This window comes from Barbus barbus (assembly GCF_936440315.1).
Source record: "Barbus barbus genome assembly, chromosome: 6".
In the NCBI taxonomy this organism is placed as follows: Eukaryota; Metazoa; Chordata; class Actinopteri; order Cypriniformes; family Cyprinidae; genus Barbus; species Barbus barbus.
In genome coordinates this window covers 11023310-11050537 of record NC_136734.1, presented here as the reverse complement: position 1 = coordinate 11050537, position 27228 = coordinate 11023310, and the positions used below count along the sequence as shown (strand labels likewise).

Below are 27228 nucleotides of genomic sequence, written 5' to 3'. Positions count from 1 at the left end.
GCACTAATTAGGGCATTACCAGTTTGAACGTAGATACTGGTTTATGAAAATTGTGATATTCTGGAAAGTCTAGGTGGTAGTCTAGAGTCCTTTTTCATCTCAAAGACTGTGGCTTGAATATTGTACTTGAAAATATTATGGCCAGTGTCTCACCTCTCCTTTGATCTTCTCAAGCTCAGCTTTCAGAAGTTCAATTTCCCGTTTCAGATGTTCGATTTGGAGGTCTCTGTGTTACAGAGAAAATTTCAGGTACATACTTGTAGAGATACAGAATGTCTTCAAAGTATAAACTTTCCATAAATATCACAAAATGTCACCTTCATATTTAAACAAATTATGTATGGGACGATTATCAAGTATGACTTGCCTATCATCAAATCCATCATTTGGTGGTCCAAATGCTTGATCAAATATATCACCCTTAAAGAAAACAGGACAAGAAGTTGCATAAATAAGAGCCAAGAAATTCAAGAAAGCTCCAGCCTCTAAAAATGTCAATGTCCCAACACAATGAAGATGCATAACATCTTATTGGTTTCTTGCAAGTACCTGTGGCTGAGAGGCCATGCTAGGCTGCGCCTCCCTAACATCTACCAGAGGCTCGGGTTCATCCTCTTCCTGCTCCTCAAGCTCTTCTTCATCTGGGATGACAACCATGGGTTTAACATGCTCTGCTAGAGCAGATGCACGAAGGAAGTTGGGTGGAGACTTAAACAGAAAAAAGGGGTTTTGAAAATACATAATCAAAGATTTTTTTGGATGTATGGATGTAAAGTGTGCAGTATCTGTTAATAAGATCAATATACTTGATCAATATAATAATCAAAGATAATTTCCTTACATCAGGCAATCTAGGTATCTGGATGAGCCTCTTGAAGTATAGCATGTCTCGAGCTTTATTGAGGAATGTTTTGAGGCTTAAAAAAATAAACAAATATATTCAACATCATAATGATAATTAATAATCATTATAAATTGCACATAAGAAAAGAAAGGAAAAAAAGAAAGAAAAGAGAAAAAGAAAAGAAAAGGAAAAGGAAAAGAAACAGGGCTTGACATTAACTTTTTTGCTCACCAGCCACTGTGGCTAGTGGTTTTCTAAATTTACTAGCCACTCAGCATTTTCACTGGCCACAGTTTTGTTGTTGGGAAATTACATTTTATACGACTTAATACTGCATATATATAAAAAAATATATAATTGAATTCCAGGTCATTTTTGGCCTATTTAAGGGTATTAAATGCATTGCATCATCTTTCATATCAAATTCTTACATTTTATTAATAATGTCACTTAATAAAATAAGACAATATAGGGCTGTTACCAATAAAATGAAATCAGTATCTACAAAACCGATCTTTCCACTGCAGAATAAACTGTGTGACTGGAGTGGCATTCAGATGCATTTACACAGACAGTTCAATGTAGCTGCAAAATTATAACAGCATAAATAATGTGTATATGAGTCATTGAAGCATGCCTTCAAACAATTCGTTCAGATGGCTGATTCATTCAAGAATGGAGCAAGTGCCTGTCTTTATAAATGGACCACTGAATCATTGACTCAAATGATTCAAAATTCAAAAACGTGAATCATTCAGTAACGAAACACCGCTGTGTGTTGCTCAGAGATGCGCAACTGTTCTGCTGCGATCTTTGTTTAGAACTATTTTCATTAACCAAATCGAGCAAAAACAGTCAACGATGACAATATATCGTTTCAATAAATTCAAATTCAAATATTGAACTAAAATGTATATTAACTGAGGGGCGTAGGGCTGGGCGATATGGACAAAAAGAATTATCACAATAATTTTTTTCATATCAGTTGATATCGATAATTATCACGATAAATGTCAAATCTTTATTTCTTTCAAGTTTAAAGCCAGAATTTTGCTCCAAAGTGAAAGTTGTAGAAGCCAGACCATTAATTTTCCTTAACAAAATAAATATCTAACTAGAAAAATTAATTTATTAGTTGCTGCATGTTCTAATGAGTGATGTTGTTTCAAATCAAGAAACAGTTTCGGGTTGCCTGATTATAATAATAATAATATAAATTTTTTAATGCACATTTGATAGTAGCTTGAGGATGCAGAGGTAAAGTTTTGTTCATTATCAAAATCAGCAACATCTGTAAAAATTTGAGCAACCTCAGTTTCATATGGTTACATTTATTCTGACCAAGTTTTTTTTTTTTTTTTTTAACTAAGCATTGGTCTCCCATAGTAGTCTACATATAAATCATGATAAACACAGTTAAAACCACATATATAACACCTCAATACCATGGTAAAAAATATAAATGGTTTTTAGGTAGCCTATTTGTATGAAAAACAGTAGTCTATAATCATTCAGTATAAATGCACACATGCTATAGCTTAATCGCAAAAACATAATATAATTTTACACCATTACTCCTGTAATAAAATTCAATGTGAATATCCCACATTTCTGCCACAATACCATGGTGCAGCAGTGAGTGTTACAGTAAATCCATGGTAAATGATGGTGATGTGTAAACTTTAAAGCCTTCTGACTGTCTTGTTGCACACAGTGTTTCTCCTTTTTGGCTCAAAATTAGTTTAAATCACAGAGTCATTTGCGTTCATTGCTGAATGCAAGCGCTTTGATCTCACAGCACTGTTTTTTAGTGCTCGCGTGACCGTCTCATCCGTGAGTAAATGCATCTGCTCTAGAGAGCTCGCATCACGCGGCAGTTTGACTTTTATCCGAGCGCATAAACGGTCCGTGTGGCGCGATTCAAATGAGTCATGCTGTTTCGTTCCGCTTTTGCCGCTTAAACATTATATCAAACATTTATCGAACTCTTCATATCGTTTTATCGAGGAAAATTATATCGCGATCATTATCGAATTATCGCCCAGCCCTAGGTGGGCGTGGTTATGACTCCGAGCTAGGTGCACGCTTTTTTGTGAGCTCCTGCCGTTGTTTGTTAAAATCCTGAATACCATCCTCTTTATTCACAGACACGATCTTTATTTGTTTTATTAACTCTTCGTGGTGATTTAACAATCAAGATGCTGTCACGCAAAGAAAAGCCAAAATTGGACTCTTCTCCAGTCGTGGAACATGAAGAGGATGCTAGTAGCACTAGCTCATCAGATACCGTATGCAGCACACCTCAGGAAGAGGCAACTTGTGTCAACGCTTGCCAAAAGTTGGATGTAATTCAAAAACTGGATCTAATGAGAAGTGATTTTACAGCATTAAATCCACATGAGATCGCAAATGGACCTATAATAACGGTCCCCTAAGCATTCCCAGAACATCCTGAATGTTCATTGAAGGTCTGTCAAATAACGTCCCCCAACCCTTTAAAAGAACTCCACAGCATGACCGTCTCAGAACATTCTGGGAATGTTACTAGGCAACGTCCTTGACACCAGAACATTCTGGGAATATAACATTTCTTGCAGGGAACATGAGGGTGAGAAAATGATTGCAAAATTTTCATTTTGGGGTGAAATTAAAGTGAAAGTTAAATCAACCATGAATTATAGGAATGAATTTATCTACATGTAACATTTAGTTTTCTATTCCCTGCATTTCTGTTTCCTGCAAGCACTTCTGTATGGTAAATGCAGAATAGCTACAGTCAAAATAAAATTTTCTGCTTTAATCAAATTTGAAAATTCTTGAATGTACCTGTGGAACTGCTCATGGAAGCGTTCACGGTGTCCCTGAAGTGTGTCTGCTGGTAAACCTTTCAACAAGAACATTAATTATCCCAGAGTTTATAACAAACAGGTCCAGAAAGTGTCTACAATGCTTCATTATTATTAAGACATTTTAATATTATTACTGGGTGAATCTTAGGCCCATGACGGAGCGAGAACTCTTACAGGCATGCAGTTTGAAGAGCAGTTTGACGGTGTAGTGGTAGAGGTGACTGCAGTCCTGGATGACCTGGATAAGTGGTGCTAGTTTACACTGGCCTGACGTCAGTGTGGAGATAGCAATGGACATATTGAGCTGGCGAAGCACTAGAAATATAAAAAATAAAGTATAATTTAATTTAGTACCAGATAATGCAAGATTACCCCCCCCCCCACACACACACACACACATAGAAAACTAAAAATAGGGAACTTAAATATCTAGCATGTCTTTTTTAAACTTGATTTCCTGCTGATTTGTATATTTACTAAATCACACAAATTATTTTGGTGGAAATTTTTTTTATAAAAATTACTGCACTGCTTAGAAAAATTAGGCTGATTTTGGTTTGCCAGAAACATTTACAACCACATTTGCTAATTCAGTGATGAGCCAAAGCCAAAGGCGACTGTGGAAAGAGAAAATAAATAAATAAATAAATAAATAATTGAAGATGCCTAATGATAATTAAAAAGTCTTTAATATAATGACTACATATTTCACGCAACAAAGTAACATGTAAATGATTTTAATGAAAATCATTATTTAAAATATTTCTGAAAAAACATTTCAGCCATATTTTAATGTAATATACTAGTAGTATATTATTATCATCATTATTATTATTATTATTATTATATAGAATAATCTTTTTATAATTCATACATATTATGTATTCCACTACTGACTGTTACAATATTTAATTATTGCATTGAAAAGGGTTGTGGACATATTAAATATAAATCATAAAAACTGAACCCTCACCAGCTTCTGCTAATCGAAGCTCTGCATCCATGTAATCAAACACTTCTACTGTGAGCTGGAACCTGGAGCAGGAAGCAAAGAAACCCTTTTAGTTAATGTCTTAACGTTAGCTGCGTAGAACATAAAATGCCAATAGTAAGATAACACACTAAGTACATTTATAGGTGAAATAAAAATAGAGCTACAGTTGTGTAATTGAGCTGTCTGTCCAAATATACTTGATATAATTTATAACTATATATTATTATTTATAAACAAATCTAAAGAGCGCTAAAAGTATTATAGAATTTTGGATAATGGTGAGGTCCTGAACATACAATAAACATCAAAACAACAGATGATTTGTGACATTACCCAGCCACCCCATGCCCCCACAATGAATAAGTGGAAAGAGGAGAGGATTATGGATCTCAGAAGGGATGGATAAAAAGATGAGGTGATCTCCATGATGGTGCAGGTGGAGAAGACCACCACAATGGAGCAGCCAGCAAAGCCTTCGGAGGACCACCATGGAGTAGGTTGGTTTACTTATTATAAAAATAATTCTATGATTCTTTATTTATTTAATTCTAACAGTAATCTTTTGGAAAGGAGACCACATAACTATGGAATGTGAGGGGGGAAAAAACCTACCAAAAAGACACGACAGATGTCAAGAATGAGAATGAGGAAAAAAAAATTCCAAAAATCTATTGCTGCTGAGATATAATGCAAAAGAAATAAATACTAAATAAATGGAATTTCACTTACACATTATTGATGTCTGTTCCTGCTGTACGCTCCAGGACTTCATCTGTGGCTTCTAGACTGGCTGGGATTTCAGAATGCTGCAAAGAGAACACAGAGAACTTTTGAATTCAAATAAATGAGACTATCCTCATGTTTACACACTAGATTCCAAAATGCTGAATTTTTATTTTATGAACAAATTCAAATTTATTTTTATGTTATTCACATGAGCTTTGCATTTGGCCTGTATCAAGATACCCTTCCTTGGCATATCAACCATCATCAACAAATTTCACAAAATCGTTTAATACCATACAATATCATGCACCATTTGGCTATGGTCATATGTGAACACCCCTTTCAAATGAACCATTTTTCAGTTGAATTAAAGCAATAACTTGTCTTCTAAAAATGGCATGTAAATGGTTTAGTCTGTAATAGACCTAGATAATAATAATTAGAATACAACTGTGTTATGCAATTGTTTTGAGGAAAAAAAAAAAAATCATGGATTGTGATATACACAAATATATGATATGAACAGAGAGATGAAGACTGTAGCTTGACTAAGCAAATACCATACTGCAAAAACCCTATTTAAGTAACAATAGTGAAGATCTGACAATACTGTTTATTATTGTTTTGCTATTTGATATCCTCCTACTCCAATACATAGAGAGGATCATGTCCCAAAGATAGGAAAGAGCTTAAAGTGTGACATTATTAAGAATTAACATCATAGAAATGAGAGTAATATGATTATCTCATTTTGAGTCGAGACAGTTCAGTGGTTTACTAGAGAAGAATATTCCATCAACAGAACCATACAGGTGACAGCTAATTTTCCAAATAGGCACTATCTTTATAAATAAACCGCAGATTTGAGTTTTAAACAACTACATTATCGCCTGAAAAACTCTTAAAACTTAATTTCATTAATTTTTCTTGTGATCTCGACATGACATAAAATAGTTTTCTCGATATCACAACTTATTTGTCTTGTGATTTCGACATAACACAAGTGGTTCTTTTAACAATGATTGTTTCATTTTAAAAACACAATGTATGGTGAGTCTACTGTTGCTATAGTAACAAAAGCAACCTTGACGGGGACATTCTAAAATGCTTAACAGCGTGGCTTAATGCGTTAATTGAGAGTGTTTTTAAAAGACCAAACTCAGTATACACATTATAAGTAATTCATTATGTACAGACAAAAAGCTGAGCCCATAATAAGAATGTAATGTGTTTAATTACGCGTTAAGCGCTTTCCTCCCATAGAACAGGCTACTGTACGGACAACACTTAACGTGGCTTAAAAGGCAGTGTTTTTAAAGGACCAAACTCAGTAAACACATCATTAATAAAGCATTCTAATAATAAAAATAAAAAACAAACAAGCAAATGAGCCCATAACAAGAACGCAATGCGTTAAACGCGTTAAGCGTTTTACCCATAAAAAATCGTTATAAGAAAAACACGTTACGTTCACATCCTGGACTCATCTGCTTGTCTGTAGGCTACATAGTATAACTTATTAATAATGTGTTTACTGAGTTTGGTCTTTTAAAAACACTCAACACATTAAGCCACGTTAAGCATTTTGGAATGTCTCCTTTGATGCACAAATGATCAACAGATAAGTGTGCTCTTATTGCTACTGTATCTTGTGGATATTTCAGCAAATGTTGCTTCACTTAGAAATAATGTCTAAAATAAATACAGGGTAAACAAGCACTGCTGATTGTTCAGTTAGACTATGCTAAACATTTTATTTGTGTAATTAACATGTTTAAATGGTCCAACAAAGCATTCAACACCACAAGTGCAGGCGGAGCGCCTTCAGAAGAATGCAGAGAAGAACTATTCTAAAAATCTTAAGCTGCTTGGATTCAACTCGCTTTACTTTTGAAATAAAATTATATATAATAATATATTATCATAATTTGTTTGTGATTTTTGTGTGTGCGTGGTTTCCTCAGAAATGTAGAAAATACAAAAGATTAGGCTACAACACTGTAAAACACAGCACTGAACTATATTATACACACATGAAAATCACATTTCTTATCAATATACATTTATTAACAATAAAGATTAAAAATAAGAATAAAGATGCACATTGCAAATACGTCATTGTAAATGTGAAACTGTGATGAGTCCTGCAGCAGTAATAACAATGATATCAGATATACTTTCAAGCAAAATGATCATATTTATTCAAACATTTAATATTTATTTAAGTTAAGTTAATTAAATGTCAGTAATTAACTGCACAAATTATAGCAATCATGTAGAAGGTCCTCTGTTCCAAACGCGTACAGTGTATACAAATCCCCATCAGTAGTTCTATACTGGCACCTATTCGCGTAGTTGTGTAATTAGAGAACAACTTTTGTTATGTCGAGATCAAGAGAAAAATAGGTTCTGATAACAAGAAAACAATTTTTGTTATGTCGAGATCACGAGAACAATAAGTCACGATAATGAGAAAATATGAAGGTAGATCAGTAGCAAAACTTGAGAGCTTGTTGATCTGAATGTGAGATCTTGCCATATTAACATTCGTATTTGTAAGTTGAAATTTACACTCACAGCTCTGATCTGAAAAGCTGAATCTTTCGATTTGCACACACAGACAATAATCAAAACACCCGTGTTTTGAAGTCGAAATTGCAGATTAATAGTTACACATGTGTAGAATGACATTCACATAAACAAAATGACACACACAAAACGTGTACTTTTGCGCTTTACTTCAGTTTCGCTGTAAAACCTCAAGCAGGAGTAGTAGCAAAAGTCAAAGCGCTAAAATTTGAAGTTGTACTGCCAGATCTGAGAGGTTGCAAGTGCTGACTTGAGGTTTTACAGAGAAACTGAAGTAAAGCGCAAAAGTACACGTTTGTGTGTGTCATTTTGTTTATGTGAATGTCATTCTACACATGTGTAACTATTAATCTGCAACTTCGACTTCAAAACACGGGTGTTTTGATTATTGTCTGTGTGTGCAAATCGAAAGATTCAGCTTTTCAGATCAGAGCTGTGAGTGTAAATTTCAACTTACAAATACGAATGTTAAGGCGAGACACGGCAGGCAAAAACATCGTTTTTTTTTTATTGGTCAATTTTGAGATTTTTGGATATTTGTCTTCAATAACATGTCTTCTTTCAGACTTGTGGTGAAAAAAAGTCCGAAATACACATTTAGGTCTTTATTTTACTGCACTTTGTCTGTTTGCGTCTGTAGATTTCTCATAAATTCAACAAAAGTTGGCGTTCTAAATCAACATGCTGCTCCGCGATCTCTGCCTGTACCCAGTCATCACGTATACTGCTGGAAAGCTCTCTCTCTTCTCTACAATGCTGTCGGATCCAAATATGGTCATTTCCTTTCTATCAGCAACCAATCGTGAAAGTAAAAGAGGGGATTTAACTCTAAATGCGCAATCTCATTGGCTGAAGACAATTTCTGACAACGTGATTCGTTCAGAATCGTCACATGACATGGTATGCTTTGACGCTTCCTTGTTTGGTTAAGCTTTCCGCGGGATCTTTTGAGTGAATTAATGAAAATAACTTCGCGTCAATCATCGAAAAGAGTACAGCAGTTGTCACTTGCAAAGGGGAAAAGGCAAATTAGTGATGGATTACCCAGTGAAATGCCCTCGGGAAGCGCATCTGAACGTAAGCTGTCGATGGGAGGTTTAGAATTTCTAATGTCAGAAATAGCCCAATACGTGTGGCTGTTACCACCTTGTAACATATTATAACATTACTGTAACAATATTTGTTTTTTATGGATGAAATTATTTATTGATTTAAAAGAATAGAATAAAGTGCCATCTCATTCATTATGTTGTGTTGCGGTGGTCAGTTTTACTTTTACAGTACAGATTTCTGTGTGCTGTATCTATAAAAACAAAACAAATGAACAGTTATTGATACAATACACATTTCATTTTAGCGGCAGAAATTGAGAGGTCTTGAGTCACTTCACAGGACCAGGGAGCAGGTCAGGCAGGCCTATGCAGATATTGATGCAGATGTGGCAGAGTTGCTGAGAGAGGATGCAGATGCGGTGATAGATATCAGTGTGTCTTTTGATGGCACTTGGCAGAAAAGAGGGTTCACATCACACTATGGGATCGGGGTGTGCATCGATATTTTTACGGGACTGGTGATCGACTTTGAGGTTCTATCCTCCTATTGCCATGCTTGTGCCCTTTAAGAAGCTGCCAGGCATGAGGGAAAGATTACAGATGAGGAAATTGACAGCTGGAGAGAAACGCATGACTGTGCACAACATTTTAGGGGCTCAAGCAAGGCTATGGAGCAGGAGGCAGCGAAGAGGATGTGGGCCAGGTCTGTGAGTCGCCACCAGCTGAGATACATTCAAATGCTGTCAGATGGGGACAGTGCTGCATTCAGGGAGGTGGTATCCCTCAACCCATACCCTGGGCATGAGGTAGTAAAATTAGAATGCATCAACCATGCCCATAAACGTATGGGCACAGCACTACGAAAATTAAGTGCTGAACGCAAATTGGGGGGGAAGGGTCTGGGAAAATTAACGGCCAAAAAATGTAAAACATTACAAAATTATTGCAGGGGGGCAATTTTAAATAACCAGGGTTCCATAGAGAAAATGAAAAATGAGATCTGGGCTGGTCTCCTCCATAGCATGTCCTGTGACGAAGTCCCCTTGCACACCAGGTGCAGCCTGTCCTGGTGTTGGTATAGGAGAGCGGAGGAAAATGGAGAAACTCCAGAGAGCCACAGGCTCCATGCAGGAAACTTTTTGTCTCGGGAGGTGGGCCAGAAGCTGATACCTGTATACTACCGCATGTCAAGTGACAGCCTGCTGCAGCGCATGCAGCATGGTGGCACTCAAAATGCGAATGAGTTCCTCAACTCCGTCATTTGGGCCCGCTGTCCAAAAACATTGTTTGTAGGTAGAGTAGAGTTGAGGCAGCTGCAAGTATGGCCATTTCAACTTTTAAGACTCTGAGCACAGCTAAAAAGCTGAAAAGGCATCAGCAAGAGAGGGGTGAGGGGCCTACATATGGTGCAGGCATGGAGAGCTAGGCTTTCAACCCTCATGGGTGAACTTTGTGTTCCGATGAACATAGATGACTAGAGTTGCAGTTCTGATGATAAGTTTGTGTCTGTATTTGTGCTTCTCTGTGGTTAGTTGAAGGTCTTATTTGGCAATGTTGTTTTATTCAGTTGTCATTGTTCATGGTCTACATTGTTATAAACATTTACTTGGCCAGTTGTTTTGCTTGTTAGCCATGTTTTCATATAAAAATGTGTGGATTTTTACAATATAAATCTTTAAAGCCCGTTTTCTCAAAATGACTTTTCTCTCATACTCCAAGTCCGAAATCTCCACTTCAGTAGCACCTATATACACCAAACTTTCCAGTCTTGTACCTAGTTATATTATGAAGACAATTACAGAGGGATTTGTAAATATATTATTCCTAGCCTGATTTATATAACATTTTATTCCAAAAAACATGGCGAAAATACATTTTTTAAGGCTATTGACAGTATATTCTGATTTACAGGATAACAAAAGTAGATATCCATAAAGCCCTCTGTAATTTTTTTCCCATCTAATATGTGAACACAATGAAAAAAGAATTTTGAACCTGGCTTTATCCAATTCTGAGATTTCGTTTTTTAAAATATATGCAAATTAGTGCATATTTAATTAGATAATGTGTAATTTGCATATTTAAACATAAAATTACAGAAACTTTGTAATACATTTTTTTCTCATCTTAATGTAGGTAATCAACTGGGAAAGTTTCATGGTGATATCTGCTAGTTAAAAATTTTACCCTATTCACCTATAGTGTCTCGCCTTAATATGACAAGTTCTCACATTCAGATCAACAAGCTCTCGACTTTTGCTACTGATCTACCTTCATAAGAAAACAACTGTTGTTAGGTCAAGATCATGAGAAAATTAAGTCGTGATCACAAGAATACAAGAAGGAAAAAATAAAAAATAAAAATGCATGGCCACTTAGAACTTCTGTATTATGGGCACAAGAAATGTATTGAAATCTACCTTAGTGTGAAACTCCATCTTGGTGCAGAGGAGTTTGGAATGTAGAGAAACCAGCTGTCCATACCCATGTCTGTCCCGTGTGTTACTCTGACAACGGAAATTAATGACAACAAATCATTACAAATTTTCTGCCAAACCAGGCAAAAAGAGTTTTTGTTCTGAATGCTGAAATTTGTGAATTAACTTTGACTTACCCATAGTAACCCTGTCTCAGCAATGCTGCTGTAGTGTCTCATGCAGTCTTGTAAAGTCTGGTAAGACAAATAATACAATTAACAAGACAATCTGTTAAAAAAAAAGAGTCATTAGGCTAGTTTAAGATTAAATAATAATTTAAATAATAATAATCTGCTATTAAAACCCTCTACGGTACGCAATATGATATCAACGAGGAAAAAAATATGTTTTATGTTTTTCCTGCTTAAAATTGGACACTATAACCATATCAATAAACATTTTCATTAATTTTTTTATATTTTTTAAAGTTTGTTGCCTCAAGGCAACATTGTACCACAACGGAAAAATTAAAACATTTGACATTTTCATGTATAAAAAATTTATTTTCTATAACCAAATACTTGAACAGTTATTTTTATCTAGTTTTTCATATATTGCATATCTCATACTTATTTAAATGCAATTTCATATCCAGCTGTTGCTCTCAGGCAACATTGTACCATCGTGGATCACAAGTATAACCAAACCATCATATCAGTTATCATATCAAAACATTACAATCAGAGTTGTTTCAAGGTAAAAAATTTAAAATCAGCATAACCTTATCCTAATATGCACCTTATCCTTACAAGCATGCACATAAACACACAAGCACATGCATGTAAAATCTCCTTCCTCACTAATGACACCTCACTGCTTGTGAAAGCTGAGAAAGCAATTCCTCTCAACAGAAAAATCATAATATGTGCAGTTATAGTAACTGAATTACTATTTTTACAAATGCAGTACAAAATTTAGCAAAAATGCAAATACATTTAGATAATTCTAACTCTTTTCCTTACAAATATCATATACTTGTATTATAACCTAGCAGGCCTGCATGGCCTCATTTGATTCCATTATGGTACAATGTTGCCTTGAGGCAACATGAAGTTTTTTGCAATTTCCTAAAATAAATTTGATGATATATAATGTAAAGTTTTTGGAAATACTTTTTTACTTACTAATGAAGGTGACTCAGATTTTTGATATGGATGAAAATTGATGACAAATGCACTTTTCACAGGAGAAAATAGGGCCATGTGACATGTGCACACGTCCTGGAATTGGAAGCAAAATGGACCCCTGTGGGTCATGTGACCACTTTTTTTGTTCTACTACCCTGAGATAGCATTTATCAATTAAATGGGTGTCTCATTTTATTAAAAACCCTTAAAATAAAATATGTTATCTGGAGGCAGCACGGTCTCATAGAGGGTTAAGTAAATGAGTTATCCTTGGGGAGAACAGTATATTCAGCTTATATTTAGTTGTCATGAAAAATAAAATAAAATAACTGTTAACAGTGTGTTTTGCACTAGGTCTCTGAAACAAGCAGACGCTGTTAAAAGAAAAGAGAGAGAGCGAGAGAGAGAGAGAGAGCGAGAGCGAGAGCGAGAGAGAGCGAGAGAGAGAGAGAAAGAGATACATGCATATACAATTGAAAATTGATTAAGATAGATAATTCCAAAATTCAAATGGAAGCATGCTTACATTTCGGTGACCATCACGCAAGATTTTGTGTACTACATGGAAGAACTTCCAGCTAAGGATAGCACTGCTTGGCAAGGGCAGACCGACAGCATATGACCAGAAGGTACAGGCCCCCTTCTCTCTGTGGGTTCCCAAAATAATTCCTGTTCATGCATTTAAGGAAAAGATCTCAAGCACAGTGTATAATCACAACATACTCATACTCATACATCATGGTTGGAGAATAGTTGAATAAACAATAATAAATGTCTAAATTAAGGATACTGCGTGCATGCTTCTCCTTCAGTGGCGTCTCTGTGGAATTGATGGCCTTACTGATACTGCTAAGCTGAAGAGGAAAGAAAAAGAGAAACAGAAAAAAAATCATTGTGACTTGAGATTGAATGTCTTTTGTTGTTTTGTTAAAGGAATAGTACCCCCAAAAATGATTTCTGTTATTAATTTATTCTGTCTTTCCAAACCTAGATTAAAAGGTAAAGCAAGATTAATATTATTAATATTATGAATATTTTCTCCACAATTTAACAATATTCTCAGCCCCAACAACCCCGTCAATACTAATACCTTCACTTCTTTCCAAAATTCATACACATTATTATTACCAGTTTCTTGGCCATTGAATTTGATCTCATGGTCGCCTATTTTTTTTTTATAAAACCTAACGGCATACTTAAATTTAGCATTGGCATGTTTCTTTCTCTCATATTCTGGACCAAACCTAGCTTTACCTGTTAATACCCAATTTTGAAATGCTTCTCTAGCCTCCGAATGCAATTCAGAATCATTGAAAATAAATCATTCCATCCAGCCCTTAGATTTTTAGCTACATTTTTATAGTAAGGTCTGCTTGCATTATTTAAACATTTCACTATTCCATCATACATCAAATATAAATCATGAATATGTTTAGGGTTCTTATAATTAACATCATTACACCTAATGGTATCAGTAGACGCACATTTACTACTTAAATTCTTCTCAGTTGCTAATTTATATTGCCAAAGCTCATTTGCTTTAAGTTTTACCCAATCTAATTTTCCATTAGGCTCATAATTCTCATAATTGCTCAGTTCTGGTAGATTTTCAACATTTAATGTCATTAAAACAGGTATATGATCTGATATCACCAAGTCATACAATATCTCAAGTTTTTCTAAACAATCATGTGCATCAGCAGTATACAGTGGTACAGCCAGTATGTTGTACTCCATGCTTCACTAATATAAGTATAGCTGTCTTCTGGCATCAATATTTGGCTTGATAGCATCAACTTATTATCATTACAAAACCTGATTACATGTGGACCAAACAAGGATTTTATATCCGATATATCAGCATTCATGTCCCCTACTATAAATATACATGTATGTACGCTTGCTTTTATGAAACAACTGAGAAAAGCAAGTCTATTTATAGGCCTATATTCATCTTCATTCTGACAACATTCATAAGGAGTATACACATTCAAAATGATAAAAAAATTCCTATTATGTTCCACTTTAATTCCTATACACCAGTCTACATCAAATCTGATCACACTAATCAATGGTTCATACTTCTTACGCCAGAAGATATCTAAATCTTGCTTGGATAAAAAAAGTCTCTTGCACACACACAATATCCGCATTCTCCAGTAGCTTGTCAACAACACTGCGTTGCGCTTTATCACCAATACTCCGTCCCAAGCGCAATCAACACAAGTTATACGACACTACTTTAAGATTCATACATCATATTCACAACTTCAGTACAGCATGTGCCGCAGGTGCACTCACAATACTCGCCTTAGTCTGCTTTGTCTGTTATTACAGATCGTTTGATATGTACCGAGTAGTATTTAGGCATTTTTAACCTTAACACAGCAGCGTCCATCTAGGATGAAGGATGTAGGCTGTCAAACAAAGTCAAGTCACCTTATTTATGTAGCGCTTTATACAATACAGATTGGCAAAGCAGCTTTACAGTGTCAAACAGGAAAATAGTTTGTCAATAATGCAAGAGAACAATGAAAAATAGTTAATTTTTCAGTTAAAGTCAGGTTATTGATGAATCTGTGATGTCATCATCATCCAGTTCAGCTCTCTTCCAATTCATGGATTTCATGTGACGTCACACAGTGATGTGGCCGCCATTAGTAGGACCGAATTGTAATTATGTCTATCTGCTGTGCTGTGCTCTGGACTGTGATAACAGCAAATCACAATGGATTGTTTACCAAAAGATGCGGATGTATGGAATCCTTTTGATTAAATATTTCTCGTATTTATGCACTTTTTTTTACATTTTAGTATTTTACTTAGCAAGTTCATAAAGGAAGTTGGAATAAGTTACATTCGCGTGCGAGACTGCTGATTTGCCAGAAAACTTTTGTTATGCTCCACCAAAAGCTAATAAATCAACGAGATGTTTTTGATCTTTGATCTAAGAACAGTTATGCGAGTCTAGAATGTTTACGCTGCACTAAACTTTGACGAGCAACACTCCCATCAGCAAACAAACAGATGAAGAGGAGGATGATGACAATCCAGCAGCGCATACGAGGAGAAAGGTTTGTAGTTTTAGTTTCCACATTCTTATTTTTATAAATGTAAATTAATGTAATTATGTCAAGGATGTTAGAGTATTTGTTTGTACTATTGGTATTATAATTCTATAGAAGATCGTTCTTTTCAAATAATCTCAGTTAACTGAATACATAAGCTAGTTGCAGTGATTTTAACGATGAGAATGTACAGCAATCAAATTTATATGCATCAATATGTCTGAGATAATCTGTAGTAGATATTTCCTGCTTTTACAGTTGCTAAATGTAAGCTGACTTATGTTCAGGTGCTCACCACTGCCAAAAACACATGTAACTGACTATAACAAAACACAGAATCACAGTTTTGTTGCTACTTTAGATGCTTCTTCATTTAGCATGTAGAGACATACAGGAATAACTGAATATTTCTCTTAATGTGCCAAAAAAAAATGTAAGTGTCATCGCAGAAGAAATGGCAGATGTTACTCTTCAGACACCTGTGAACACCGAGCAGTGGTTGGAGTGAAACAGTGGACTTCATCTTTATTATACTTCTCTGACTTCTCTGAGCACGGAGCAGTTAGAGCCAATGAGAAAGTAAGTTCAAGTAAATGTCTGCACTGACCATGATTATACCATGTAATATATAACATTATATAAACATTATATATAATGTTTTCTGAACCAATTGGGGGGGCGGGGAATCTTAACTGAAGAGACAAACTGACCAACAGGAAGCTATGGATCTACTGAATGTGTATAAAGCATTTTATTGTGGCATCCACTGTTATTTTTCTGCACGGTGATGACTAGTGAAAAGGGTTTCTACTAATTTACTTAAAAGTATATTTAATCCAGAATTCTGTTATCATTTACATCAGGGCTCGCAAAATTTCTAAATCCCCGGTAGCCCTTCGGACAAGTACTCTTCAGATTTTAGTAGCCCGAAAATTAATTTAACTAGCCCAAATAAAATAAAGACCATAAATGTCAATCAAAAACATTTTCAATACACAAATATCAAGGAAAGTGTTTTATTTTACTATTTACAAGGTATTTGCAGAATTCTTAAAAATCTATTTAAGGCAATTTGAAAAGTTATTTCTTATACAATTTAACGTATTTAAAACTGTCTAAGGCCTTAAAAACTCTTCAATTTATTTGTATCAATTAATACAAATGGTAATTTTAATAATTGTATCAATTATTATGTAAATTACAGGCTCTGTACTTCAGTTGCATTCCAACACTTACATACAGACGGGGACGCACTGATGTTTGGTTCACTGTATTTTATTTTGATAAAGTACCAACTGTGCTGTCAAGTTAGCAATGCTGGAACTGATATGTTTTGTATGTGTGTGCGCGATCACTTCAACTGTTTCCTTATATCAGCAGAATCAACTTTAACCCCTTAACTGTCATCCCCATTTCAGAAAATTCACGAGAACTTCAATTATTATAATTCATGAACGCTTTTGAATACAGACCTAAGGGTGGTCTGTTTTTAAAGAAGACAATTAGCAGATTATTATAGAAGTGAAATCATTTAATAAAATTAAAGAAAATGTATTATATTATTTTTATTGTATTTTATATAAAACAAATATTTCAAAAAAATAGTTAAAAATCCCAAATTGCTATAAAATTAAAGCCATATGTCTACATAAGTCGTGTTCCAAATTTGAAGTTGATATAAAAAAAATTGAGGTTCATATGCAATTTTGTTTAGGCATTTTACCAAAAACAGCCGGGTGCCATCCAAACTCCATTGATTTTATTTTAATTTTTTGGTGCATTGCTGTCACAAGTCTATCAATTTCTCTCTCAATATTACATCTGTAACAAATTAACCACCAAATATGGAATCTTGAGACTCAGACCTTTCCAACGATATATATTTTGTCAAGATTATAAAAAGGTTTGATTCTAAAAGACCGTAATACATTTTGTAATATGACACCCCCGCTAAGGGGGAGGAGACCGCTAAAACATTTTGAAGTACAAGTTCTATGGTAACGCAAAGATTTCAAAATGGTTCTATGGTAACGCAAAGTCCGATTTCAAAATGGTTTTCACAGGATTAATTTTGAGATTTTAAGCTTTCAAATGGTATATAACATATGATGATTGCTAAAACACATGATAGGGAAAAGACTTTTTGTGACAAAGGTCAGAACTTTATCATAGACTCTTGGTGCACTCTTGTCATAAATGAATCTATTACTGTTACTACATCATTTTTAACAACATAAAATGGTAAAATATCTATTTAGGAGTCTTAGACCTTTCCAGTGATATATAATTTGTCATGATTACATTAGGATTTAATTGTAATATAGTGAAGTAAATTTAGGATTCCCATATACGGGATGATGACACACTTATTGTCTTATTAATAATGTATCACTGTATAAACTGAAAATCAGCATATACAGGCTACATTACGTCACACTGTTTTTTTAGTGGGACTGTGTAGTTTGCCACCAAACTGTGAGAACTAAATGAATGCAATACACAGCACAAAGAGTAGATTGTGCAGAGCAAAACATGTCAGCCTGAGGAATTAGGTTGGTTAGATGCCAAACGCTGGCACACAATCTTAGACAGATGATCCTCCTATTGGCTAACTTTTATAACAGGCCCTATGGGGGAGGTCTAATGAATTTTGTCCCTTTAGGGCCACTTCCTGCCAGGTTTTTTCTCCATCTGAATCACATACTGTCTGAGTAGGTATGACATTTAATAAAGAAATCTTTCTTCATGACCATTGAAACTGTAAACTAAAACTTAATAAAAATCAGTGTTTATGTGAAAATATCCTGGTTTAGTTATATTTATTAAAAACAGCTAATAATTATGAATGATATGATAAGTTTCCCTTACAGTTGAGACACTGTGTGAGTGGTAAGTGGAGATGAACAAAAATTATTTTTAACCTAAACACTGAAAGCAAATGTAAAGTTTTAATTCAGTCGAAAACCAAAATAATGAAGACAACAGGTTCAGTAAAAACAATGAATATGTAGGGTAAACGTACCTATTAAGCGCACGTACCCATTAAGCACACTTTCATTTTTGAGCTCAGATTATAAAAAGTAGTTTCACTACTTACTGTAAAATTAAGAGATTAAAGTTTAGACTTTTGCATATTATAACCTGGAACTTGGATGTGGGACATAATTACAGTTAGATCCAAAAGATAGCACAGATGCTACAGAACACAATTAGCTGACCAGCTGTATAAGATTGTGTGCTGCGCTAAAATATGACTTCACAGGCATTACTGGCTTGTACTTTTAAATCTATAATATTATAAATTGACAGCTTATTGCTGGTCTGTGATTTTACACTGCTGTAAAGTGAACTTAAAGGGTGCACTGCTATGAAAATCACACAGCTTCAGTGTGATATCAATAAGAAAAAAGTATAATTTCATAGATATTGTTAATAGTAGTTGTTCATATTAAAATATGTGTGGATTTAATACATGACCTAGATCAGTGCTTCTCAAAGTCCGGACTCCGGTCCGGATCCGGACCCGGAGGGAATTCAATCCGGACCCGCTTCTATTTCATATTTCAAGAACACTAATTATATTTTCTACTTTGATAAACGCACGTTAAACTTGTAAATCATTTGTTTATTTATTCTTATTTTTTTATGTCTTTTGGAGAAGGTCCGAAATTGCAGGCGAGATATTGAAACTTTTCCTTCATGACATTTGTTGTCATCATGACATCCAGTGAGCGTATGACGTTTGACGTAATCGGGCGACATTTCACCGCTAATATTTTTATTTTTTTGTTTTGTTTTGCTATCACTTATATTATGGCAATTTGTCTTATAGCAGTGCCCAGTGTATACATTTATTTGTGGCGGCTTGTCACAATATCAAAACTGACCGCTACAAATAGATTTTCCAAAAGGTTTATACTTCGTTGAATATACTGAGCACTGCGCGTTTCAAAAATAAAATGCTGCGCGGGTGTTTTTATATGAATGTATCTTTTAAAAGAACCGTCCGTTTTCTTCAGAAAAGCTTCGATGTCAATTTTCATTTGGTCTTTCCTTGTAATGGCTGATAAAGTAGCGCTTATTTGATTACAGTCGTTACCGGGGAAACAGCTATATATCACGCTCCAACAGCGCCTCCTGCTGGCAGAGAATCAACTTGCATTTGCTAGTCTGCGGGAAACACTGGTGTCTGTCAGCAAACATAAACAAAAAAGCATGCTTCAGAACTGTTTTGAGAAGGTGCTTAAGTTTTGAGCCATGTATTATTACTATGAATTAGGCTACTACTACTACTATTACTATCTTGTGCCCTGCAATAACCATTTACGCAAACTCTCTTTTGATATAAAAGGAAAAAAAGAGAAAATCGGCCCAAAAAATCAGCATCATATATCGGCCATAGGCTGCCCTGAATTCTAAATATCGGCATTGGCCAGAGAAAAAACATTATAGGTCGACTTCTACTGCTGACACTTAAATTAATTGTTTTGCCACTTTTGCACTTGTTATTAAAGTATTTTGAATGCAAAGGGAACCTTTTTTTTTAAAAATGAGTGTTTATTTGTTATATGTTATGCATGTTTATTAAAAACACGTTTTGTAATAACCAATTGTTCCGGACCTTTGACACTGATGAAAATTCAGATTTGGACCTTTGAATGTAGACTTTGAGAACCCCTGACCTAGATTATTTATTTAGCAAAATCTTGTCATTTTAATAAATATTACATTAAACTTATTACAAATTGTTGCTGCTCCCATTAAGCTCAGTGTGTTCTATCAGTGTTAAGCTCTTCCACATTGAACGTCTATATGTAAATACTTCATAAACAGAATTTAAATATTAACTGATGGTCATCACTTTAAGTTGATCTTAATAAAATGATTAATAACTTATTTTAACAGTTTTAAGATGACAAAATGTCTTTCATTCAAAGAAGGAGCCAACAGAAACCTGTCATATCTGTCCAGGACAAAAGCAACTAAAGGCTGGAATACACTACACGACTTTTAAAATGTGAACGGATTTTTAAAACACTAGGCTTCATACACTTACCTACTTTGTAAATAGTTTGTTTTTTGAATATGTTACTTCGCTGAAAATGGACTAGTCTAGATGTTGCAGTGTGCAAAAAAGTATTCTCGCTGCTTCATAAAATTCAGATTGAACCAATGATGGCAGATGGACTATTTTGATGATGTTTTTTATACTTTTCTGTGCCTTGACAGTGTAATTTACTTGGCAGTCAATGGGACAGTCACAAGCCTCCAGGTTTTCATCCAAAATATCTTAAATTGTGTTCTGAGGACGAACGAAGCTTTTACAGGTTTGGAACGACAGGGGGATAAGTGATTAATGACAAAATTTACATTTTGCTGTGGAGTATCCCTTTAAATGACACTTCACTATAAATATATAACTGGATTATTGGATGATAAATACTGTCAAATAATGTTAAATTGTGTTTGCACATTAACTGAAAAATGCTGAAAGATCTCAGTTGATCAAAATGAAGATTGGATTAAAAACAAGAAATCAATAGTCAACCAAGCCCTAGCATCCACACAGCTGACCAATTTTTGCATATTGTATCTTATCCACATTGGGCTCATTCATGAAACTTGCATAAATATCTGAGTAAATTAGTGAGTAATAAGTAATTTGCACATAAAACAGACCTTCCTGAAAACTCTGGATTCATGAATGCTTCATAAACATTTGATAGTTATACATATGTTAATGAGTTCCAATCATTCGTAAATAGGGCATGTATGCACTTCATTCACAATTAAAATAATCCCCACCTATGAATTACAACTATGCAAGTTAAGTGTCCGAGAACACTGTAGAGTCTTCAGCACTATCTTCTCAGGTTTCGCTCCTGTATATTGCATAAATGCAAAAAAGATGAATAGGCCATACGCCTAACAATAAATACTCAATTAATATTTGGTGTGTCCACCAAAGCGTTTTTAGCCAGTTGAAAAAATGCCAGGTGCTTTTCTGAAAATGGCCAGCTGGTGACGCTTGAGAATGCTTTGGTGGCACAGCGTTTTTCCAGCTGAGACTAGCATCTCATTTTGAAGAATATTACTGAATATAAAAATGCAGTCACCAGCAATGTTAACTTCTCCATTGTTGTTCAGTCATTGTACAAGTAGGATAGTTAGTCAGTGTAGAATTAGTCCTGCCCCTCCATTTATTTTACAGCTGAGTAAAAACTGTTACAAGCACTGTGTTTTACCCAAAGTTGAAGAGTTTTCATCTCTCAGCTATAAATAAATAAAGTCAGGGCAAACAAACTTGTGAAATATTCTAGCAGGTGTGTATTTCTTTCTTTAAAAATAAATATTTTATTCACAATAGAGCATAGAGAACATAATGTTCTCTATAAACAAATGTTTAAACTGAGAAATGTAACACTTTTATCCACTAAATGAGCTCATTTCAAATGTGATATCTGCTACAGGTCTCAAATAAATTGGCAACAAAGGGCTGAAAAAGCAAGACATTTTGAAAAGATTCAGCTGGGAGAACATCTAGCAACTAATTAAGTTAATTGACATCAGGTCTGTAACATGATTAGGTATAAAAGGGATGTCTTAGAAAGGCAGAGTCTCTCAGAAGTAAAGATGGGCAGAGGGTCTCCAATCTGTAAAAGTGCGTAAAAAACGATTGTGGAATACTTTAAAAACAACGTTCCTCAATGTCAAATTGCCAGTGCATATGCATTACAGTGCATAGCCATCAAAAGATTCAGAGAAACTGGAGAAATCTCTGTATATAAGGGACAAGGACGAAGACTTTTGTTGGATGCCCATCACAGACGCTGTGTCCTCCGGGCTAAAGAGGAGGCAGGCCTTCCAACGTGTTATCAGTGTTCAGTTCAAAAGCGAGCATCTCTTATGGTATGGGGGTGCATTAGTGCATACCGTATGGGCAGCTTGCAAGTTTTGTATGGCACTATGAATGCTGAAAGGTATATAAGGTTTTAGTAGGGCTGTGCGATTAATCGAAATCGGAATAAAATCGCGATTTGAGCTTGCGCGATTTCTAAATCGCTTTATAGCACGATTTTTTCCGCGCGCCCGGCTCCAACCTCCCGCAGTATGCTATCCGAACCAATCAGAATGCAGAACAGAACAGACCGGGCATATACAGATAGTGTGTTACAGAAACAGGGAAGATGAGGTCAGAACAGGATAAGGACTTGGTGCCCAAAAAAAAAAAATCAACATCTGTGGTGTGGGAGTACTTTGAATACAGGAGAGATGATTTATCACAGAGCCAGGTAATTTGCAAAACCTGTCAATCTGTTGTTGCGGCAAAACAAGGTAACACAACAAATCTATTTCAACACCTGAGGCAGCGCCACAAAGAGCTCTATGACCAATGCATGGCAAAACAATCCCTGGACATGAACGAAAGTACATCCCAAACACATTCAGAAGGAGGTGAACAAAAATCAATAATACAGGCATTTGCGAGCTGCACACCATACGAAAGAAGTTCAAAAAGGCATAAAGAAATAACCGACGCTGTCACGTATCATTTATGCAAAGATATGGTGCCCGCAAATATCGTCAGTAAAGCCGGCTTCCAAAAAATGATACAGACCCTTGATAAGAGATACCAACTGCCATCACAAAGTTATTTTTCAAGAGTTGCCATCCCTGAAATGTATTCCAAATGCAAGGCCAGCGTTGAATTGGAGTAAAAACAAGTGAAATACTACGCAACTACTTCAGATATGTGGTCAAGCAGAACATCGGAGCCTTACTTAAGTTTAACGGTGCACTTTATTAATGACGATTTTGAAATGAAAAGCCGATGCTTACACTGTTTAGCACTGGAGGGAATGTGGTGACATACCAACGTTCATGCTTCAAACCAGAAATGGTGGACATGCTGGTTTTCTTAGCAGAAAACCTTTAAACATTTAAAGCAGCTAGATTCTGCCGCTGTTCTAATTGTAGTTATTTGAGAGACTTTAGTCTAGGTCAGTGCTTCCCAAACCTGTCCTGGAGGTCCCCCCTGCCCTGCACCTTTTGTATGTCTCCCTTATCTAGCACACCTTATTCCACTCATCAACTCGTTAGTAGAGACTGCAAGAACTAAACTGGGTGTGTCTGATTAGGCAGACATACAAAATATGCAGGGCAGAGGGTCCTCCAGGACAGGTTTGGGAAGCACTGGTCTAGGTTGTTTTGTTGGTTTGATTACTCACATATACATATATATAATTATTTATTTATTTTTTTGGCCATATGTCTGTTCTAGAGACATGTTACAACTTTTTGGTAAAGTTCTAATTGATTTCCTTTGGAAATATGTTTCAAATTCACACAGAATGCATTTATAACTGTAAAGCATGTCTTTTTGTGTCAAAATCGTGATTAAAATCGAAATCGAACAAAAATTCAAGAAATCGTGATAGGTTTTTTTTGTCCATATCGCACAACCCTAGTTTTTAGAGCAACATATGAACAACATCAGAAACTGATGCCTCGACTGAGCAAGTTTCCACAGGGGCTGAGTTTCAATCTGAGGTAAACGCTGAAAAGGTGGCAGTGCTTGCCTGTCAATCTGTTGTTGCGGCAAAACAAGGTAACACAACAAATCTATTTCAACACCTGAGGCAGCGCCACAAAGAGCTCTATGACCAATGCATGGCAAAACAATCCTTGGACATGAACGAAAGTACATCCCAAACACATTCAGAAGGAGGTGAACAAAAATCAATAATACAGGCATTTGCGAGCTGCACACCATACGAAAGAAGTTCAAAAAGGCATAAAGAAATAACCGACGCTGTCACGTATCATTTATGCAAAGATATGGTGCCCGCAAATATCGTCAGTAAAGCCGGCTTCCAAAAAATGATACAGACCCTTGATAAGAGATACCAACTGCCATCACAAAGTTATTTTTCAAGAGTTGCCATCCCTGAAATGTATTCCAAATGCAAGGCCAGCGTTGAATTGGAGTTAAAAAAAGGGAAATACTACGCAACTACTTCAGATATGTGGTCAAGCAGAACATCGGAGCCTTACTTAAGTTTAACGGTGCACTTTATTAATGATGACTTCGAAATTAAAAGCCGATGCTTACAAACGTCATACTTCCCTGATGACCACACTGGAGAGAATCTGTCTCAGGGTTTGAGAGATTCTCTGGCTTCCTGGGGACTTTGTGAGGAGCAGCAAGTGTCAATCACCATAGACAACGGATCGAACATTGTGAAGGCTGTCGCTCTAAACAAATGGACAAGATTACAATGCTTTGGACATAGACTGCATCTTGCAATCGGTAAGTTTCATTACATATACAGTTTACTTTAAAATATGAAAATGTAATTTATTAATGGCAATATCATTATTCATCTGATAATTTATCCTGCTTGTTTTCGTTAGTGAAAAATGTAATGCACATAAAAGTGTCCATTTTAGAAATCTTTAGTCATTGTAATAGCTTCTAAATTTGTAATCAAGTTATTGAAATAGGATCCATGTTCAGACTACTACATTAGGAGGTGCTATTGTATTCTACACAGCCATAAATATTGCAATCATCATTAATAATGTAATCAGTATTGTAATCATTATTAGTAATAAATAGAACAAAAAGTTAGTTTTAACAGCAATTTCAAATGTATTTGGTTTTTGTATATTCAAATGTAATTATTTTTGTGTATAACTTCACAATTTTCTCTTATTTAAAGGTTTGATATAAGATGATTTTCATTTAAATGATAATGTTTTTTTATTTAAACGCACTTTGTCTTATTTATTTCTTTTAGAAAATGCAGTTAAGGACGACTCTCGCATTTCCAGAGCCACAGGTTTGTGCAAAAAGTTGGTTGGGCATTTTTCTCATAGTTGGAAGAAGAAGGTGGCATTAACTGAAGCCCAGGAAAAACTTCAGCTTCCAAAGCATGCACTCATAACAAGAGTGCCCAACAAGGTGGGACTCAAGGCAACGGATGATAGAACGAGTTTTGGAACAACAGAAGGCTCTGTCTCAGATCCTTTCAGCTGATCGCAAAACAAGACACCTGGTTCCACAATGGCAGGACACAGATGTCCTTGAATCTGTGAGCAAGGCACTGAAACCCCAGCAGGAGTTCACAGATGCCCTGTCTGGCGAGGACTATATGTCAGCGTGTCATATCTGAAGCCAGTTCTTCATCTGTTCAACACAAAGATACTGGCTGTGAATGATGAGGATTCTGACCTGACCAACACAATAAAATCCAAAATTCTTGAGTACATTAATAAAAATTATCATGATGAAGATAGCCAAGAACTGCTGGATATGGCGTCATTCCTAGATCCAAGATTCAAGACAAATTACATCGCTGAAGACAAACTTCCAAACATCAAGGCCAAGGTTATGTCTGACATGAAAGAGGTATCACACAAGGTGAGTTGGTGTATGGGTAAATTGAGTGGTAGTGTCACAGGTCAATATGCATAATTATGGTTTAATATTTTTCTATTGTCTGTTATGTTTGTTCTCATAGGATGCAGTGGATTCTGAGAGCACCACAGGGAGACACAGTTCTACCTTCATCAGCAAAAAAGCTGGGCAGCTTTTTTAAGACCGTCTCAGCCATGCCAGCATCTCTGCAGCTTGAAGAAGCCATTGCCTCTGAGATGAACAGCTACCTACTTACTCCCTCTATCGACAGTGAGGAAGATCCTCTTCGATGGTGGAAACTACATCAAATTAACTTCCCAAGATTGAGCAGGCTTGCACAAAAATATCTGTGCATTCCATTTACAAGCTCACCATCTGAGAGGGTGTTTAGCACTGGAGGGAATGTGGTGACATGCCAACGTTCATGCTTCAAACCAGAAATGGTGGACATTCTGGTTTTCTTAGCAGAAAACCTTTAAACATTTAAAGCAGCTAGATTCTGCCGCTGTTCTAATTGTAGTTATTTGAGAGACTTTAGTCTAGGTCAGTGCTTCCCAAACCTGTCCTGGAGGTCCCCCCTGCCCTGCACCTTTTGTATGTCTCCCTTATCTAGCACACCTTATTCCACTCATCAACTCGTTAGTAGAGACTGCAAGAACTAAACTGGGTGTGTCTGATTAGGCAGACATACAAAATGTGCAGGGCAGGGGGTCCTCCAGGACAGGTTTGGGAAGCACTGGTCTAGGTTGTTTTGTTGGTTTGATTACTCAGATATACGTATATATAAATTGTTTTATTTTTTTTTGGCCATATGTCTGTTCTAGAGACATGTTACAACTTTTTGGTAAAGTTCTAATTGATTTCCTTTGGAAATATGTTTCAAATTCACACAGAATGCATTTATAACTGTAAAGCATGTCTTTTTGTGTCAAGATCGTGATTAAAATCGAAATCGAACAAAAATTCAAGAATTTTTGTCCATATCGCACAACCCTAGTTTTTAGAGCAACATATGAGCAACATCAGAAACTGATGCCTCGACTGAGCAAGTTTCCACAGGGGCTGAGTTTCAATCTGAGGTA

The 27228-nt window shown here is 35.6% G+C and overlaps 1 protein-coding gene across 1 annotated transcript in view; it reads right to left on the bottom strand.

Annotated features, from left to right (window-relative positions):
• Window positions 1–27228, bottom strand: part of hip1rb (huntingtin interacting protein 1 related b) — a 74699-nt gene that overhangs the window by 36697 nt on the left and 10774 nt on the right. The window contains exons 2-13 of the mRNA XM_079419093.1: window positions 13449–13512; window positions 13185–13327; window positions 11669–11725; window positions 11475–11561; window positions 5417–5493; window positions 4667–4728; window positions 3868–4008; window positions 3671–3728; window positions 842–917; window positions 550–708; window positions 368–420; window positions 154–226 (exon numbers count right to left, since the gene is read on the bottom strand). Of these exons, the coding sequence (XP_079275219.1) occupies window positions 154–226; window positions 368–420; window positions 550–708; window positions 842–917; window positions 3671–3728; window positions 3868–4008; window positions 4667–4728; window positions 5417–5493; window positions 11475–11561; window positions 11669–11725; window positions 13185–13327; window positions 13449–13512 (1050 nt within the window). The remainder of the gene's footprint in view (window positions 1–153; window positions 227–367; window positions 421–549; window positions 709–841; window positions 918–3670; window positions 3729–3867; window positions 4009–4666; window positions 4729–5416; window positions 5494–11474; window positions 11562–11668; window positions 11726–13184; window positions 13328–13448; window positions 13513–27228) is intronic.